A 19,214-nucleotide genomic window follows, 5' to 3' on the forward strand; every position below is an offset into this window, starting at 1 on the left:
AATTAACTATAGAAATTAAAATAATATTTTAACATCCGAACAAACCCTTAGCCTATGTACTTACATTCAGTTTAACAAAATAAATAATTGACTATGTAAGACCACCGGGTAAAAAACTGTTGTTACTGAAAGTAAAAGCTTTTAATGTAGATGGCTGGGAGCCCAAGAAGAATTCATTATACTTAGTCACCATGGAAGCTCCAGATAATTTACATTAAAAGCTTGTGTTCTTCCTTGCAACCCATTATTTTACATCTGCCCAAATAAGTTCAATGGGGTTTAAATCTGGATTTTACGACGTAAGTCTCAGCACAGTACGTTGTTTGTCTGCTAAAATCTGATCAATCACATAATATTTGTGGTTTGACTTATTTAATTTGATTATGTAAGATTTGATTTGATTAAATCATACAGTTGAGCTTTCAACACGTTGTCACAAAATGGGATGTTTCTATCCAGTAGCCAGGCTTTCATTTCGTCCATCTTTGATTAAGACGTCGGTGGTTTGTCTGTCTGAGTGCTGTGATACGAGGCGTTATCAGTTACCAGAAAGGAAATTGCAACGAACAGGTGGCATGTTGATAACACAGCACAGTCACAAGACGACAGTTACCAGGCTTTTACACTGTTGTACTGACCGACGGAAACTCCTTCCTTCCTTCATTGAGTGGTCCGCATACTGGGCACTCCCTACAAGATCAGCGTCCATAATCGGTGGATCTAGTTCTAAAGGACGACTGGTTAACTCAGAACATTTCGCAATGACGTAATTCATTTGACATCTTTTACTAAAATGCATTGCCATTTGAACTTCAACAGATGCCGATTCAAACAACTTAGAAACGGTGATTGGTCAAGAGGTAGCACGTGACAAAGACATCGCCATTTTACAAATGGACACCCGCCCACGCAAATAATACTCAACCTTGACTTTATACAAACATTCAAACACAATTACTAAATTCGTGGTGTGAGAAAGTTTCCCCATCACGACTATAATAACAATTGCCCCGAATATGTAACGACGGCAACGACATAAGCCTTTTTTTAAAGAGAAAACTGGAATATTTTCTTTATGAAATTTTCTGCTTGTGCAACTGTATGTCGGATTTCTCTTCATGAATGAACAGAACCATTTCTTCACAGTGTTTTTTTTTACAATTCAACTGATGTTTCAGCTAGTTTTTTTAGACTATGTCAAAGGCAAGCTTTCTCACATAATAATACTCAAACCAAACATATTTTCTTCAAATTATAAAATATGCTGTACTAGTTCGGCAAATCAGTGTCTCAGCCGTTTATTTATCTTTTTCAAATGTTCATATACACACCTCTACTTACAAATTCCATATTTCTAACTATCATTTAGGGACATCTCAGGGCTCATTATCTGATCAATGAAGTTCACAACAGTTCATCCAAATACAGGTAGCCCTCGATTTACGCCGGGGATGCGTTCCTGGACGAACCGGCGTAAATTGAAACTCTTTTATAATGTAAATCAATGGGAAGGCAATGACATGCGTTCCCAACACCCAAACATTGGCATTACATTTAACGCTCTGAAATAACGTAAATAAAATAAAAGGGAATTTAAAAAAATATATTTTACACACAATCGGCAATTCGTTGGTCCCCGCGATTGACTGCGATTCTTTCATGTGATTGATGTGTAGTCATCTCTGCTGTTATGTGATAGTTGCATTCATATAAGACGCCGACCTATAGAAAATCACGTAGAAAAAATAACCCTGGTACCTCCGCAGAGATTAAATTATTCCTGTTTAAGTTTAAAGCGTCAGGTATGAAATTGCATAGGAGCAAACTCGCATATGCAAATCCTATTCTTTACAAAGATATGAAATATAAATTTTGTTGAATCTTTCTTACCAAAATACACACAGACACCTGTCCTCTAGGTTTTTGTCTGCAGAACCTGAAACCTGACAAATAACCATGTAACGTGAGGTGGAGCATAACTTCTGCCATGTGATGTTTGCTTAGACACAATATATGAACGTTTATGCCATCCATTTTAAAGAAACTGTATTAATTCAACACTTTTGTTTCTTAGTCCCCTGATATTCTGATGAAGATAATTAATGAGTTTAGTGACTTTACTGTAAACTTTAGAATCAAGGTAACTGCAATCAACATATGCTAAGCACATTTATGCTTTACACTTTAAGCTAATAAAGGCAAGACTCTAGTATGGGCAATAACAGAAATACTGACACTTGACTACCACTTATTCTTTCAACAATCAGAAGCTTCAGCCTCCTCTTGCCTCAAGAATTTGGGTGTCAGCCATGCATTGTGTAGTTGTCTTTCACAAATTAAGCTGTGTCAATGGCACCAATGGGAGCCATATCACCCACCAATCAAGCCGAAGATTCATTCTCCTATCACTCGCATTCATTCACAGATTGTCATAACCGCCATGGTGGTCTAGTGGTTAGAACGCTGGGCTTGTAATACTGGGGTCCCGGGTTCGATTCCTGGCGGTGCTCAGATCTACAACTTGTGTTGGGCAAGGCCGTTGTCCAGGCATCACGGAGTTTTCCTCTGGGTTTCCCCGGTTTCTCCGTGGCATCCCAACAATTATTCCACGTTCATCATCACTTTGCGAAAAGGGGTCACAGCAGGAGCGTTAAATGTCGCGGTCCCGATCGAACCCATGTACTGATGGGGATGTGAATCCTGCTAACCAACAATGCACACCATGCTGAATGGTGTGTACTGGACATGAAAAAAAAAAACAGATTGTCATGCCTCTCGATGAGGTTTACAAATCCCCCACAGGAACATGCTCAATTCTGTAATAAACACGTCTTGGTGATATTGTCTGACTGACACTTTATGTTCCGGTGAAAACGATTAGCATCGACACTTGGTAAGTAGAACAAATCTGTTGGAAAAACTGGTAAGTAAATTCCCCTTCCCCAAACTAAAAGTGACAGAATTGGTCATATTTGCCAAGTGACACAGTCACATGCTTCTTTGAAGTAACTATCCTACCAAAACACTGAGGGGTCTTAGCCACCTGCATTTAGCGACTATTCTTCTATCAAATAATGAACTCACTGCTTAACAAAATCAAATTGATTCAAAACACAAAATTAAACAGATACCATGATACAAAACTGTGAGGCCTGGGATGTTCACCCTGTTCTCCCATACCCTAAATATGGCCCTAGTATAAGTTGCTTAATGACATTAAAGGAGCCACATGAAGAGATGCAGTGGGCCATATTAGGCCTGCATGCCATATGCCAAGCACCCCTGCTATAGTATATTTCTCTAAACAGTCCAAAAACACGATACAAAAATATAAAATCGACAGCTATAAACCAGGCCGGTAAATTTTCTGTTGTGAATCGTTAGGAATTCTTCGCTTTTCCGTGGTCAACTGTGAATGGTTCCAATTAAAAAAACTTATACTGGACAACTGCTGAAAAATTGTAAACAACTGTATCCTTCATTCATGCATGCACATTGCATGGGCAGGTTATCTCAGTAGCCATAGAAAGAATGAACAGGGAGGAGAATTGGGAAGAAAGATGATTTCTGTACGAGTAAACCAGTCGAAAGACTGATGACAAACAACGGCAAGAAATATTTGCTCTGCTCCAATCATTCCACAACTTGCTCACAGTATTGTACGCAAAGATACACTTCGTCAATGGTCATCACCAACAAAATCAGGTTTAACAAGGTAATTCACATTGAGTAACGAGAGGGATATCACTAGTAATAAAAGTATACTCCACCAATGTTTACTTACAGTCAGAAGAATGCCTGCCCGCTCGCTGAACCTAGACGTGGTTGGGCGGATCGAGTGGCAAGTGCGAAGGTAACTCTCATGATAACTTGCATGAATAGAAAATATTTATAATAAAAGTTCTTGATATAAATCGACAATTCCAAGTGACTGAATTTAAAGCCTGTGTTCTTTAGCTCCAATTACTCTGAATTAACAACATTTTACTGCATGCTGAAGTTTGGTTACACAAACATGTCAAATAAACATAAACACATTAAAATACGCATACATAAATACACTGGCCTGACTTAAAGATCATAAGAAACTAAACTACAGTAACTTTGGTTGTTTTTTTAGTGCTGTAATGTCAAGTATCTTGTCTGTAGAGCTAGCAGGCTGATGATATGGAATTTTTACTTTGGCTTCACCTCCAACACCAATGCCACGTCCAGTCTGCCTTACACCTCCTTTTTCTGGCTCATGGCCAAATCTTATATCATTCTTGATCTGTGCAACGCCTCCGCTAGCTTCACCTACAATTGTAAAAGAAAATAAATATTTTTTAATGTGCCGCAATATCCAACAAGTTAAAATTAATAAACTCTATGTATGAAGTGTGTTTGGTCAATTATTAAAATTTATGCAGCAGGAATATAAACACATTAAAACTACTTATTCAGTAAGATACAAGATAAAAAATTAATCCTTTACATGATGGTTTTTAATGAAAGAAACTTTCTCTTGTCCACACAATTCCATTGTAACATACAGACTTGTTACCCTCGTGAAGAAACAGATACTACACGGCGCAACAACCCAGGAGACAGCAATCTTCATTATTTGTCGCAAATATCACTTCTACACAACCACTTACTTGACACCATTAACAGACATGAAAATATTCCTGTCAGTTTCTTAAATGCATGCACATTTTCTCAGTGTTATACACACAAACAGGAAAATAATAATCCATTAAAAAGTGTACTGAATATACTGATAACAAATACAGCAGAAGTTGTAGGATTTGAGGTTTTCACAGCGGTAAGTCTGAAGATTGCCGTCTTCAGGGTTATTGCGTCGTGTAGTCTTGTAGATTTCCACCAACATTTCAGATGTCATACTGCCTCCGTCATCAAGGCGATGACCACCACGGTGGTCTAGCGGTTAGAACGCTGGGCTTGTAATACTGGGGTCCCAGGTTCGATTCCCGGCAGTGCTCAGATTTACAACTTGTGTTGGGCAAGGCAGTGGTCCAGGCATCACGGAGTTTTCCTCCAGGGTTTCCCTGGTTTCTCCGTGGCATCCCAACAATTACTCCACTTTCATCATCATCTCGCAAAAAGGGGGTCACAGCAGGAGCGTTAAATGTAACGGTCCCGGTCAAACCCATGTACTGATGGCTTGTGAATCCTGCTAACCACCAATGCACACCATGCTGAATGGTGTGTACTGGATACGAAAAAAAAAATCAAGGCGATCTACCAGACTACACGGCGCAATAACCCAGAAGACAGCAATCTTCACAGCAGAAGTTCATTATTACGAGAATTCACAATGCTTGAAAAATATCATGAATACTCATTATAGGCAATTAAACACCTAGGAAAAGAAAGGTTTCGTCCTGAACCAAACATGAAACAATTAAGAATATTTCTTGTTAACATTATACTGCAATAATTTTAATAAAATTAGTATGTATTCTACAGTTCTGTAACAGCATATTTATCTTGCTAACACTTATACTCAATTCAAAAAGAAAGGCATTTCAACCAGTTTAATAACTGCAAGAATTCATACTCAGAAATTGTTAATCTGAACCTCAACTTTCATAATTCCCCTAGTATACAATATGGACAGAATAAAATGACAAGTGATGACAATATTATGCCAATCTTTCATAAGCAGAATCTAGTGACAGTGATAATCAAATTGGCAGCAATTAAGAATCTGAGGGACAGCAGACAATAAACAGTGTTACAAAAGTGGCTTCAGTTACGAGTGGTGCGATGTTGAGGGTAAAATGAAGATCTGGATCCTGGGTGTCCCCAAGTGGCATGGTCAATGATTATGCAAAGAATGCATGAGAACCTTTATTGTACATGAATACAGGATTTAAATCCATGCATAATGTGGCTGCCAGATGAATTTTACGTTCAGGGTTAAAGTTTACCACACATCCAACTGGAATCTGCATAAGCCTTAATGCATGGCTAATAAAGAATAGCTTACATAATCACATAAATGTTATATACAAAATTCATACAATAGCCCTTTAACCAGTTGGAATTATGATATTAAAAATATATATTAAAAATTTACCGTCAATCACAATTATAATTGTGATTGACGGTAAATTTTTAATATATATTTTTAATATTATGAATCACAATATGACACATTTACAATATCTTTGGAATTATGAACTTTTCACATATCCCTAACTGCATTATATTCTATTCAGAAAAAAATGTAAATGGTCCTATGACGTACTGAACAATACCTTCAGATGGTAGCAAATGATATCGCTCGAGGTACTTCAATGTTCCGAGAGACAAATTTGTGGTTTTCATCGCAACATTGTAGAATGTTAAATCTTGCATTCTGTCAGCTCCTTTGCCTAGAAACACATGAAGCACACAGTTCTGCCAATGTCACTATTTATTTTTGGAAACTCATCTCTTTCTTTTTAATTTTGGTCCCAGTTGCAACCACAAGTTTATCATATGCAGTAATGGGAATGAAGTGTGTCTGGTCAATATGGAGCCTATCTTTTAAGTTAAAACTGATTGAAAGTGTACGAAAAAACCCAGAACAGAATAACATAAAAGTTTGATGTCTGTAAAACACATTTCTTTTAATACACAAATGCCAGTAATAACTGAATAAACTATTTAATGTTGCCCTAATAACATCTGAGGTTATTCTGGTGTTTGAGGAATGGTACAAAGTTATTGGATGACAAGTCTGTGAGGTATTATCTTGAACAGTTTGTGGGACGGGGCAGCTACGAAAATTCTCATGAGAATCAAGTCCGTGGGATCTGAGCTTTACTGCATCACAAGCATAAGATGAGTGCAAGTATGAATAATTTTTCTCTGTGGAAAGCAGAACGGCTCGACAAAATATGAAATGTTCTATATAATGTTTCATCGCTATCATTTAAACCAGGCCCGAATGCAGCCCAGACCTAAACAATATCAGTGCTATCAGGCAGAGGACTGGCCCACGCAGACCTCTTATATGTCACACACTTCTAACATCTGCTGTACAGGAACAAAATATCACAGAATGGTTTGTTTCTTGTGCAAATAATTTAAATTTGTTTTGTTTGCAAAATTATGTGATTGAAGATGAACTGCAAGTTTTTAATATTGTCACAAGCCCCCCCTCACAACTTTATGTATACTAAACATTCTAGTGAAAGGTGGGACAGCTTTTGCTGTGATATAGAACATTTGGGATTCTGTAGTACAGATTCTATAAATACTGGGCTGCTAAGAGTGAGAAAAGTGTTGAGTGGAAACAATGCTTGTGTGAACCTAATAACTGGAGTGTGAAGTGCCAACTAAGTGACAGGGCTGAGCAGTTACTGACCAGCATCAGGAGACTGCAAAAAAAAGTGTTACAAAGTAGAAGATAACATTTGCATCCTAATAACGAGGGCTACGATCCATGAAGCAACAGACATTAGTCCAATAAATAATCAAATGTAATGAATCATGTTCTTAAACAAAAAACCCATTGTGTGATCACTGATTACATGACAATATTCTTCTGTATATTATTACTTTTAAATATTCTTTTACATTTCTATTGCAATATTTTACACCAGTCCTCACAATTACTGCAAATTTGTTCATGGTCATACTAGTGAATGGACTACATGTTGGTTCAAGAACATTGTAAAAGGGCATATTTAATGTATTTTTGTGTTTCAAGAATGAGAATAAACTGACCTGAATTCCTACTGTTGAACTGAAACATTGGAATAAAATATGTCACTTATACACAAAGACACAATATCTTAGTTACCTCGATCATCATTCTTGAGGTATTTGAGGGCCAAAGCATTAATGTGGATGCTGGTGTCTGACTCACTACTTTCAGAAGTAATGGGCATAACACCAAGGCGAGGCAAGTGCACTGAATCATACTGCTGTTCCCTGCAAGTCACAACCACACAATGATTAAAGCGGCCCATCCACGTACAAGTCTGACTTGCGAGTCCGGCTCAGCTCGGGTTCCATTGAGCCAAACTCGTTTGTGGGCGGGGTGTCACGAGCAGAGTCTGCTATCCATGTGTGGTGAAATATATCCGAGCCCGGCTCATGAGTCAAGCTCGCCGAGCCAGACTCGCAAGTCAGACTCGTAAGTAGATGGGCTGCTTAAGTGAGGAATGTAGAGCACTCAAAATATAAAATAGTGAAATATCACAACAACAATAACAAAAAGTTAATAAAAATGTCAACTTTGTAAAATATATCACATTCCTCAACCAGCTTCATATACTGAAATAGAGACTGGCAATCAAGCTTGCATTTTGAGTGATCAGTTTCACAAAACAAAGTTGGCAATATGCCTACATAATTAACCTACTAATGATGTTGTTAACTATCACTCAGCTACTCAAGAAATTTCTTGATTTTGTGGAACACGAGGTTCATCACTATGTAAAGGTAAAGGACAATATTCCGAGGCAATCGATCCATTTCAAATCCTCACAACTGATATCCCTGTGATACGTTAACACCATTTATTTGTAAGTCTCACAAATGGTCTCCTCCCTAATTATGCTTGTGAAAGATAAATAATTTGGCAGCAAAATATTATATATGTAGATATGTTGGAAGATCAGGAGTAAATAAATTGTTACATTATCTTTATTGGTTTTTTAATATTTAGTAATATAATTTTCCTTCCTTGTACCATTTAGTGGATTTCGCAACTTCTGACCTTCTGGGTTATCACACTGTGTAGCATGTAGGTGATTACCACCATTTCAGAAGAACCTACTGCTCCTGTCTTCAATATAACATCAGTAAACATATACAAGACTATACAGCATCATTTGCCACAAGACCACAATCCAAATCTCCACTCCAGTGAAAACCTTAAATATTATATTCTACCTTCCAACTTCAGCAGGAGCACCATTCCCACAAGAATTGTGAAAACTAATGCCCATTTTTCTGAGTTGGTCCATTGTAGCATTTTTTACATCCTCTTGACATTCACATAACTTCTGATTATCTTGCTCAGCATCACATCTGTTGCATTCTTCACTATCTTGAGGCAAGTCTTTCAATAACTTATTCACCTGGCCCTAGAATAATATAGTGTCAAAAAAATTAATCAATCCACACTACTGCTAAAAGAGTTATGGAGATAAGGAGTGATATGGTTCAATATTCGATATATATTGAATGATCAAGACTATTATCAGCTTTATGGCAATAAAGACTGATAATAAATGCAGCAACATTGTGGGCACTCTGCTGGTTTGAAATAAAAACATCAGCTGAGTAAAGTACTGATAATTTTCTTGATGCTGTATTACAAACACAAATACACTTCTAAGGCATTCAATTCACCTTAGGGTATTTATTGTATATATAATTAATTTACCCCATTTTATGCACTTTTTGCAACTGTTTCTCCAGTTAGTTACTATAATGTCCCACCTCTGCCACCATTGTCCATCTCTTCCCCATTCTAACACACAAAATGCAAATATATGCTGAAAATCAACCACGTAACTCTTAAAAAGCAACTATTAGGGATTTCTTCATCATTGAAACCGAGATTATTACAGAGAACTTTTATGTTATTTCAACATGTAAATACTAAAACATATTTTTCACAAAATACTTATCAAAGCATAATTTATTAATTTTAATCTTAATGAAACATGAGGAACAGTACAACACATACATTCAATGCTTGAAGATAACTGTCTACTGGGACGTTGCACTATTCAGTCTGGTAAAGATTTACTGATGTTTCACAGGTGCCTACTGCCTCCATCATGGAGGCAATTAGCACCTGCGAAATGCCAGTAAACTTCTACCAGAATACATGGCACAACAACCCAGAAGGCAGCTATCTTCATATTCAATACCATGGGAACCTGAAATCTCAGTACATCATGTTAAATGTTTATTTACAAGCCTGGTTAAATGTTACTGTCTTCGTGTTTCAATATTTCCTCTGAAGAGAGGTAGGATCATAGCAGAAAGTGCTGCATTTCACAAGCTTTCTCTGTACTGCCCCCTGCCATCCTTCATCACTCTCTGCACCCACGACTACCTCCTCAACTGCAGCACTTTTTTCTTTACAGTAACCAAAAGGCTACGACTGCAAACACTTTCACATTTCAAAACATTACAAACACTGAATTGGAATCATGTTGTGTGAATGACTATATAATCTACATATTACATTCACGCACATGTAACCTACAAGATTTCGTTTAATACTGTAAGTAGGGTTCTGCACCAAGCAGCCTAACTCGGAAGCTTCCAATGAAAGGATGTGCAAATGACCAATTTTGAGAGCCAATCACAGAATTTGGGTGGAGGGACTGATGAAGAAATTGAATGCATGGTCTCCTGCCTGAGATTTGAACTTTGTAGTTCAAATGTGAAGACCGCTAATAACAATGAAGTATGGCTGAATACATTACGTATTTACAAATTTAATAAGTAAAAGAAACAGAATCCTCTTTCAAGATTTAAATCACTTACAACAACATTATTGTAGAAGGTCCATCCTATTCTGTTCACTTCTTCATTTTTCTTCTGCTGGATGTGACCTTCCTTGCTGCATGGAAACGGCTGAGCGCTGCAAAAGCATGTCAACATTATGAGCAGAGTACGTCCACTAAATTTACTTTTATTTCACATATATCCGAATAAAGCCTATATTGTTATGTATTTTTTTCCATTTATGAGAAACAAGATTCTGACTAGAATTTATGGAATGTTCGTATGAATAACTTAACACACAGCAATAAGAAACAGAGGTAAATAAACCTGTTAAACTCTATAAAGCATCATCAGACAACAGCTAACGGAATAAATCCCAGAGACAAGTGCCACTGGCCCACTCGCCTAGAAAGATTTAAATTACTGCAAAAACCTGAAACGTATCCCACTGTGTTATAAGACTTCAAACCTCTGCAGCAACTAAATCCAATAAACTCTTCTCAATTTGGAACAGAAGTCCAACATATCAGAGACAGTCTTCAATGTCAGATTCCTGTTCCGAATTCACGTGGCCTGTCCCCCACAAAGGTTTTCTTGTAATTTCACTGTTGTTTAGTTCATACTTTGTGGTCCATTATTCTGAAAGTATTTTAATGCTGACTTATTAAAGAGGTTATGTACAATAAATAACAAGAACCATAACATATGAGCGCTGGCGAAGAATATCAGCAGTTTCTTGCAGATGAATTTACACATTTTCATTTTTCTCGATCCAAAATAAAGACCACATAGCATCACAACCCATAAGACCATAACCCACGTACTTACATTTCAGTAGCAGCATCACCATCATCATCATCATCATCCTCATAGTCATGCATGTCAACATGTATGGATGACATGGGGCTAGGGGCGTGTTCTTGAACTGCAGGCAGATCAATGCTGTTGAAACATACTGTCTCATCACTGTTTTCTGGAGCACGTTCTGGACAACACAGGCAATCAGTACTGGAATGTCACAATAATTCGTTCACAACAAATGGTGCCATGTACCATTAGGCATACTTATCAGAATCTCTTTGTTTCTCAATTCATAAAATAATGCTTTATCGGCATATGGTCAAACCCCAATAAAACACCCTTCTACATACTGTCACCCCTTGCACTGCATCCATGCAAGCCTCAGAACATAAATTCCCTATTTAATTTCAAAGGAAATCTCCTGGTAAATAACCAGCACCATTAACCACCAACTGCCAAAGTCTGTGGCAATACAAGTCTACTGTTAAGCATTATAATCAACTCCAATATAGCACCATGAACCAGCATCAGCTACATATGCAACTCTCTAGAATATTCAGTGTCAAAAATAATGCACACCGACATCTATATTAACAAATAGAACCTACTCAGGTAAAGAAAACCCTGAAGAACCTCAGGGAGCGAGTTGCTCTCTGTTCCTTGAAGGCAAGAGTGTAAATGATGACATAAAACAAAAGAGTAAAAAGAAATGTACTTAGATGACGTAAAACCTACTGCTCATTTACCAGTCAGGGAGTACAGGAAAACTGATGACAAAAGATAAACTGGTGTAGGCAACTAATTGGTTGCTAATAGACTGAAGAAGGCATAACATGATAACACATCATAGTTTAAGTATCTTTTCCTTTTATCTTTTCTAGTTGATCATCTTCTATCCTGTGAATTGTGGTCATCTCGGTTCTGACAATGTGTACACTTAAAGCTGGGTTACCACCATTTTAGAAGAACGCAACACTTCCACCTTCAAATAATTAAACAAAACTCATTTTTATCCCTCAGATCTGGACTAGGAGACAATTTGATGCTTTCATATTTTTATAATTATTAATAGAATTAAAAATGACTTGGTGAAGGGATAATAATAGCTTTGAGATTATTTATCACCCAATCTTGACAGAATTTACCAAAAAAAGAGTGGTAATACATTCCTCAAAGTTGATAACCACCTTTAAGACTACTTAGCACCATTACCCAGACAAACCACATTTTAAAAGCATTAAAAACCTCAAATATCATATTTCATACACTTCTAAGTCATATAATCGTCTAATATCAAGTGCAGAAGTTTCTGTGGTATAAAATCTGGGGTGGCAGTTTTGTCATGAAACATAACAAATGTTTCACTCTTTTCCTTAACTGGTACTGATATTACCATACTTATCCAAATACCACACATCCCTGAATAAGATGCACACTCCAAATATTATATAGCATTTTAAGACAAAATTATTGAATGAAACTAATACTATTAGCAAAGAAAAAAAGATAAATTACATAAATGTGGATATTCCAACTGTAGAAATCCACACACATGTTATAAGTAATAAAAAAGCAATAACATGAAAAATTAATAAAAACATTCAACTAGTGAACACCACTCCGCCCCCAACCCCACCCTCCCTGCGTCCCCAACTCTGAGATGGAAATTTCATTCACTTGAAGTTTTCTTGCCATGGCACAATTCACATTTTGTTTTACTTTTAACAAATGCCTCAATTTCTTTCACACTTCTTTTATTTCATTAATTTCCAACATCTATATTTGTCTTTATCATTTCTTTTGGCAATTTTGGCAACTTCCAGAAGGAAAACCAAGAGGGGAGGTTAGTAAGACATGCTCCCCCCAGTAACACTGTTCAAAATAGCAGTTCTCCACAATACACACGGTACGAGCAGTGCACATCAAATGCCAACAACCTGTAAATCCTGCTTTGCCATCTTACTTCATAAACTGATCTGTAACAAGCCCCCCACTTAATGGTACCTGCACCTTGTCGTGGTGGTGGGGCTTGATTACCTCAGTGATCCCAAGAGCTATGCTGGCGGTAGCATAGCTACTGGTAGGGCCTCCCTAGCCAGATTGGTCGAGGGGGAGAGGTCAAACTAAGACAGGTACCCTGGTCCTCCAGGTTGGGGGTTGGTCGCAAGGCTAACAACCTTGCACCGTAAAAAGGAAGATGTTTCGAAACCTCGATCAAAGCCTCGGACAGACGGACCTAACAGAGGACCGAATGGAAGAGGAGAATTGAGGAGGCCATGGACTGAATATGGACCAGAGAGGCATAGAAGAAGAAGTAACAAGCAGAATTCAGATGCCAAGTAAACTAATGCAGACAAAACAATTATGGCTGACCCTAATAGCACCAAAAACCTGTTGTGGATGAAGAAATAAAATAACAGGCACAGACTGACAACCAGTAAGAAGACATCTTTACTCCTTAATTCCTGCTACAAGGCTAAAAGGTTTCTGAAGATCAAATTTTTTACATCGCCTACAGTGGCTTGGGAAAATGATGTTACCAAGTATACAGCTGCATACTGTATATTCCCTCGTTTATTAATTCCATGTTATGAAATTTAAATCCTCAAATACAATATGCATCTGGTCTTTTATGCAAATATTTTAGAAGAAATGTGTGCATGGAATTTTTATAAATATGGTACTCATGAATGTAAACTCATCTGTTGTCTAACCTCAGTCTTGTCATCCTCTCCATCTTTTGCGACTGTTTTGAGTCAGCAGTGTCAGCGAACGATGTCATAACTGCAACTGAAACTACTGGCCTAGAGTCCGTGTTCACAGCAATGTCACACCGACTATCAGTAACCATTGTCTGTGTTGATGCATTGACCACTGTGATGTTCTGCTTTGCTGACTGGATGCCAGCACAAGTAAATGGTGGGCAGCAACAAGCAGTAGTGGACATGGTGCTATTTCTATCTCTCATTAGCAACAGTCTGTCAACTTGGGTCTGTAAGTGTTTTAATTGCTCATTTTGTGAACGAACAAGATTGTATAAATCAAACATAGAACTATCATCATGACTTCCTGCCTCCTTCATATTTGCCGACTGTACCTTAAAAGTATCAACGCCCTCTGAAGTATCCCTGAAGTTCACAGATTGAATATGGTTTGTGGCATCAATTCTAGTTTCTAAATTACGATTTGTAGGTTGGTCGGCAAGAAAAAGTGAATTGAAGTCATTTTTGTGCCTAAAAACTGGATCAGATGATGTTTTGGTGTCTCTGTCTTTTTCTTGTTCACGGGAGAACAAAGTGCTGGGCGATAGAGGGATAACAACAGATGTCTGATCATTTGCCACAGAATCTTGTCTGGATCTCAAATAATCAACTGCAGTTCTTTCTTCAGGAATGCATGATGGGTCAGGACTAACACAAGTCATTTGCTGATGAGCATAATTCAGAGGCGAGGATGCTTCTTTGTGGCAACACAAACTACTTCTTCCTTCATTCTCTGTGTCCGAAGGAAATTTTCTTTGTGGATAATTCTTCTTCTGATATCTTTTATAATAACTTTTTTCCATTCTACATTTCTCCACTCCAGGCTTGGAATGGTATGCAGAGCCATAAAAGTTTCTGTAACCATTGTTCTCATTCCATACACTTCTGTCACCATCATTATTTTGGTTGTTTTTTAAAGACATGGATTTTTTACTTTCATGGCTGTTTTGGGATCCATTTTGTTGGTATGCAAGTCTGTCAGGTTTTCTGTTAGTTACAGAACTATCATGAGCACAGTAATTCTGCTGTGTACCATCAATGTTCTTATCAAAGGAATTGCACCTATTTGAAAATGTTCTTGGCAAAAATGTTCTCTTAGAATTTGTAATCACTTCACTTTCTACATTCCTATTATCTCTGAGCACAGCTGTACTTGGGCAATTAATATTATCTAACTTGACTGCTCCTAAAATCTCATCAGGTTTATGACTTGAACAGTGGGGCAATTTATTTCCTTCATGGTGAGAAGATGGGTAGGTTCCATACTTCAAAACTTCATGGTATCCGGCATTGCTTACAGACTTCACATTCCTCCTTTCTGTTGCACTGGTCTCATGATGTAAACCACGTGCAGCAGTTGCTGAAGTTCCGGTATTTACTGACGAGCCGCTGTTGAATATAAGGGAAACCTCTGGCACCGACGGTGCAATGCAAGGCTAAAAATAAAACACCACACAAAGTAAACAACTTTGCAAAAAAAAAAAATCCATGTGTAAGAAGAATAAATTATGTAAATTGTAGTAGGCCCAATTGATTATATAAACGGGTAAATAAAACTCCTAAATCACACTTCTTTCTGCTTGTTGAAAGCAGCAACTGATTTAACATTACATTATTGCTTCACTGAAAAATTCTGATCCCATTTATGATGAAAAGACTCCTAAATTCCAACTAAAAAATGTTCACTCTAACAAAGCAAGATGCAACACCTCAAGGATCTAGAAAAATGTGAGCATTTGTCAGACATGAATTCATAATCTAAATGAATAATGAAAGAATTACATAAATTAAAGAGTATTCATTGCATAATTATAAATGTTATATTATTATTAATGAAATTGTCAACGTCAATTCAGAAAATTGCACATTCAGTACAAACCTGAAGCATCCTTAATAAGAAGTTCAGACATGAAATATTACATCACTAACACTGACAAATAAGATGGCATTTTCTTTATTCCATGTCGGATTTGGGGGTATTGCCCCATGTGGTGGACTTGGCACTGGCCTTGGGGTTTTGTTTTATTTGTTTTTGTGTTTCCCGGCATTCCTGTCTACTGCATTTGTATACTATTTAATTTCAGTACATGTTGTTAGATAAATTAATTTCCACTTCGTTATTTTGTGCCACATTTGGAATTTAGGTTACCCCTTCAGATCCACGTAGCAGCTGGAGATATTACGACACACAACAAATCAAGAAATCTCTGCCTTCATAGAACCTGAAGGTTCATCAGATTCTCAAAGCCAACCAACAAACCCTATCTTTAGTTCAATTCAGTTCTCTTAAGGTCTTTAAGGATATTATCTTCCCACTTTTGTCACGATGAATTAAAAGGACCTCTTTCTCTGGGACTTTAAAATTATAATTTTATTCCACCTTTTATGCTGTATGTTCAATCAAATTATTGTACACTTTGAGCTTAATATCTTTTGGGGCTGTATCTAATTTTCCCCTATATTTACTACTATATGACCCAAAGGCATTCATATTTGGTAAATTCATTGTAATATTTTTGTTACATTTTAAATGTGAAAGATATCCACACTTAATGCACTTACACAAAAGACAAATGTGTTCATAAATCTTCAAAATGTCTTTTGTTACAATGTAACATCTTAACAGATTATAAAAATACAATCAGTTAACTAATAAACAGAGACACAGAAAGAACTGGTAGCTCAGTCTGCCTATTTGGGTATATGCTGTTCTTTTAAATGCTCCACAAAACTAATATGAATTAACATTACACCAGATTGTCTTTAAATGAAGCCTTACCACTAAACTGACATTACGTCCATGTGAACAGTGAATGCATTAAGACAATGCAGTATTCTGTAATAATCTAACAAGCAACCCTTGAATCCCAAAATGTACTCATCACAGTAGAGATTAACAGTACAGTACAGTACAGTAATTCACTAACTGATAACATTGACACAAAACATAAGAACAGCTTCAAAATTTTAATAACAACTTCTGCAACATCTTATCCTATTACTTTATAAATATTTAATTGTGTTTATTACAAAGAAATTAAAATGTTGGTACCTGAAATGATGAGGAACGACATGGTGCAGTCCGTGGCTGAAGATCTTCTGTATCGTGCTCTTCAAAGCTCATCTTGAAAGAAACGCCAGATCAGTAACTAATATAAATTACATAATTTCAATTTTCACATTGCATAAGAAAGTCCTGAAACACTATTTTGGAGCAGTAATAGTCCCGATCTTTTTCTACACATATTCAGCTGCATATGGTTGAATCCTTCATTCTCTGTGGTATATGAGGATAAGTTCTATGCGTATGCGGATACTAACATATTTTCTTAAAACTAAGTAAATGACTGTGGTGAATAAATTCAGGCTAGCTCCCACGAAGTGAAACAGGCCTTTCACTTTCCCACTTAACCTCTCTCTCTGGCTCTTATACAGGCTTCCAATGTCTAAATCAGTAATGCACATGTGATCAACTGAAATTTTCCCTGTGGCCCACATCATTTCTTCTCCAGCCTGTAGCTGATTTTATTTACATAATAAGGTTAGCACACATTTCAAACATGTAAATATTAAAATATATGTTTCACAAACAGTATGCTATACATAGGAGGTGATTCTGGAAGTAATTTTGAGTAAAAAATGGTCTTATTCCCAACCATTTAAGAGTTATGGCAATTTCAAAGTGAATGTTTTAAAAAATAAAGAAGAATATTTATCAGAAAATATCTTAGAACTGTTCAACCTGTCAACCATAGTTTTCAATGCACAGCCTTGCTCATGCCAAACAAGAGTTTGCTGCCTGCTGAATCAATTCAGGTGTTCTTGTATGTACCACATAGCAGCATCCATAGTCTGGTGAAAGAGTTCCTCCAGTGTGTGCACTTTGGTCCTGTAGGTCCTTTCCCACAGAAGGAAATCAAGCCTTTATCAGTTGCAGAATAATAATACTTTAAGCTCTGAATTGTTCTGTTTACTGAAGATGGTTCCTTCACAAACCACGGGCAAGTCAATCTGAGGAACATGCATTCCTGGTTTGTGGAAAATCAATGGCAATGGATAGTAAGCATCTGGTGCAGCACCACTGTCAATTCAACAACACAGTGAGCTAAATTTTTTATTTTAATGAAAACTGGTTTATTCATAGACTGCTATGACCAAACTAAAACTGCAAAATACTGCGCACAATAATCCAGCTGTTTTGAGGATATATAATACTAAAACTTGTGGGATGTAGATCTTTCTACACTTCATAGTGGTATTAACACAGAAAAATATTTGTATCTCCAAACAGGTATATCTCAATGAAACTAATGCATATAAGAAGATACCTGATGGTGCACTAAAATTTGTCGTATCCTGAACCTTTAAAGTACAAAAAATAAAACTTTGCAAATTTGCACTGAAAAACATAAAACTTCATCCTTCATAGGCCTAAGACAAGGATGAAGAATATGTTTTAATACAAATTCAATACATTATATACATAGTTTTAACAGCTATTTACAGACACATCTGAAAAATACAGTATTACGGTAAAGTAAAGCCGGAAAATATTAAATTCCTAAATATTATTCTTTGTAATGTGAGGAACACTGCATTTTAAACAAAAATGTTAAATAAATATATATATATATGACGATACTATATTGGAGTTACCTCTAACACAGCTAATAGAAGCCTCTGTAAAATACAACACAATACACCCTAACCACACTCCTAACCGGAAAAGTAACATCTCGCCATATGGAGGACGAAAATTGAATTTTGTTGCGCATGACGTCACGTATGATCATTTTATAGTGACGTTTTGATAATGCTGTAGCGAAGGTTATTCAAAATAAGCTTGATTCCATTCATGCAACTTATTTTAACGTTAATTCAAGTAAGCTAAAAATCAGTACCTTAAGCCATCTAGTTAGTTACTTTTATTTTTAACCTTTCGTGAGTTAATTCATGTAGACTGTGGAAGATAATCTAGCGTCACATCACCAACAGCTGCACCACCAGTGCGTAATCTCATTTTACCTTTCGCACCACAAGCACGTCTACTTGCATGCATTAGATAGAATCATAACTTGGATTATACCAATCTACTACAACTACCAGCATGCGGATCGGTAACTACAGGCAACATTCTTCGCCTGCCATCTATACTTCATAGGGCTATAACACAATGGAGGCGGG

The 19,214-nt window shown here is 36.8% G+C and overlaps 1 protein-coding gene across 4 annotated transcripts; it reads right to left on the minus strand.

Moving 5' to 3' along the window:
• Window positions 1–1,267: 1,267 nt before the first annotated feature.
• On the minus strand, window positions 1,268–19,124 carry LOC110830802 (uncharacterized). Of its 4 annotated transcripts, XR_015533525.1 has the most exons (10): window positions 18,932–19,124; window positions 17,083–17,154; window positions 13,983–15,466; window positions 11,296–11,475; window positions 10,507–10,603; window positions 8,893–9,086; window positions 7,796–7,926; window positions 6,264–6,380; window positions 3,785–4,296; window positions 1,268–2,739 (listed from the first exon to the last, which is right to left on the minus strand). XR_015533525.1 is itself a non-coding variant. In XM_087342349.1 (9 exons), the coding sequence occupies exons 2-9, from the start codon at window positions 17,152–17,154 to the stop codon at window positions 4,094–4,096; spliced, it is 2,478 nt and encodes an 825-aa protein (XP_087198475.1). In that variant the 5' UTR covers window positions 18,967–19,124; the 3' UTR covers window positions 1,268–4,093. The 4 variants fall into 4 exon arrangements, 3 of the variants coding, with proteins under 3 accessions (XP_087198475.1, XP_087198473.1, XP_087198474.1); XM_087342349.1 differs by having other exon boundaries at window positions 1,268–4,296; window positions 18,967–19,124; XM_087342347.1 differs by having other exon boundaries at window positions 1,268–4,296.
• Between the last annotated feature and the right edge of the window lie 90 nt (window positions 19,125–19,214).

Source organism: Zootermopsis nevadensis, unplaced genomic scaffold, assembly GCF_977971745.1.
Source record: "Zootermopsis nevadensis isolate Lab colony 2312 unplaced genomic scaffold, Znev_1.0 Znev_ptg000003l, whole genome shotgun sequence".
In the NCBI taxonomy this organism is placed as follows: domain Eukaryota; kingdom Metazoa; phylum Arthropoda; class Insecta; order Blattodea; family Termopsidae; genus Zootermopsis; species Zootermopsis nevadensis.

Excerpts from the sequence above, each read along its gene's own strand:
- LOC110830802 (XM_087342349.1), bottom strand. The coding sequence starts at position 17,154 with ATGAGCTTTGAAGAGCACGATACAGAAGATCTTCAGCCACGGACTGCA. Across the intron at positions 9,087-10,506 it reads CCTTCTACAATAATGTTGTT|GGCCAGGTGAATAAGTTATT; the intron begins GTAAGTGATTTA and ends ATATTATTCTAG. Across the intron at positions 4,297-6,263 it reads TCATTTGCTACCATCTGAAG|GTGAAGCTAGCGGAGGCGTT; the intron begins GTATTGTTCAGT and ends TTACAATTGTAG.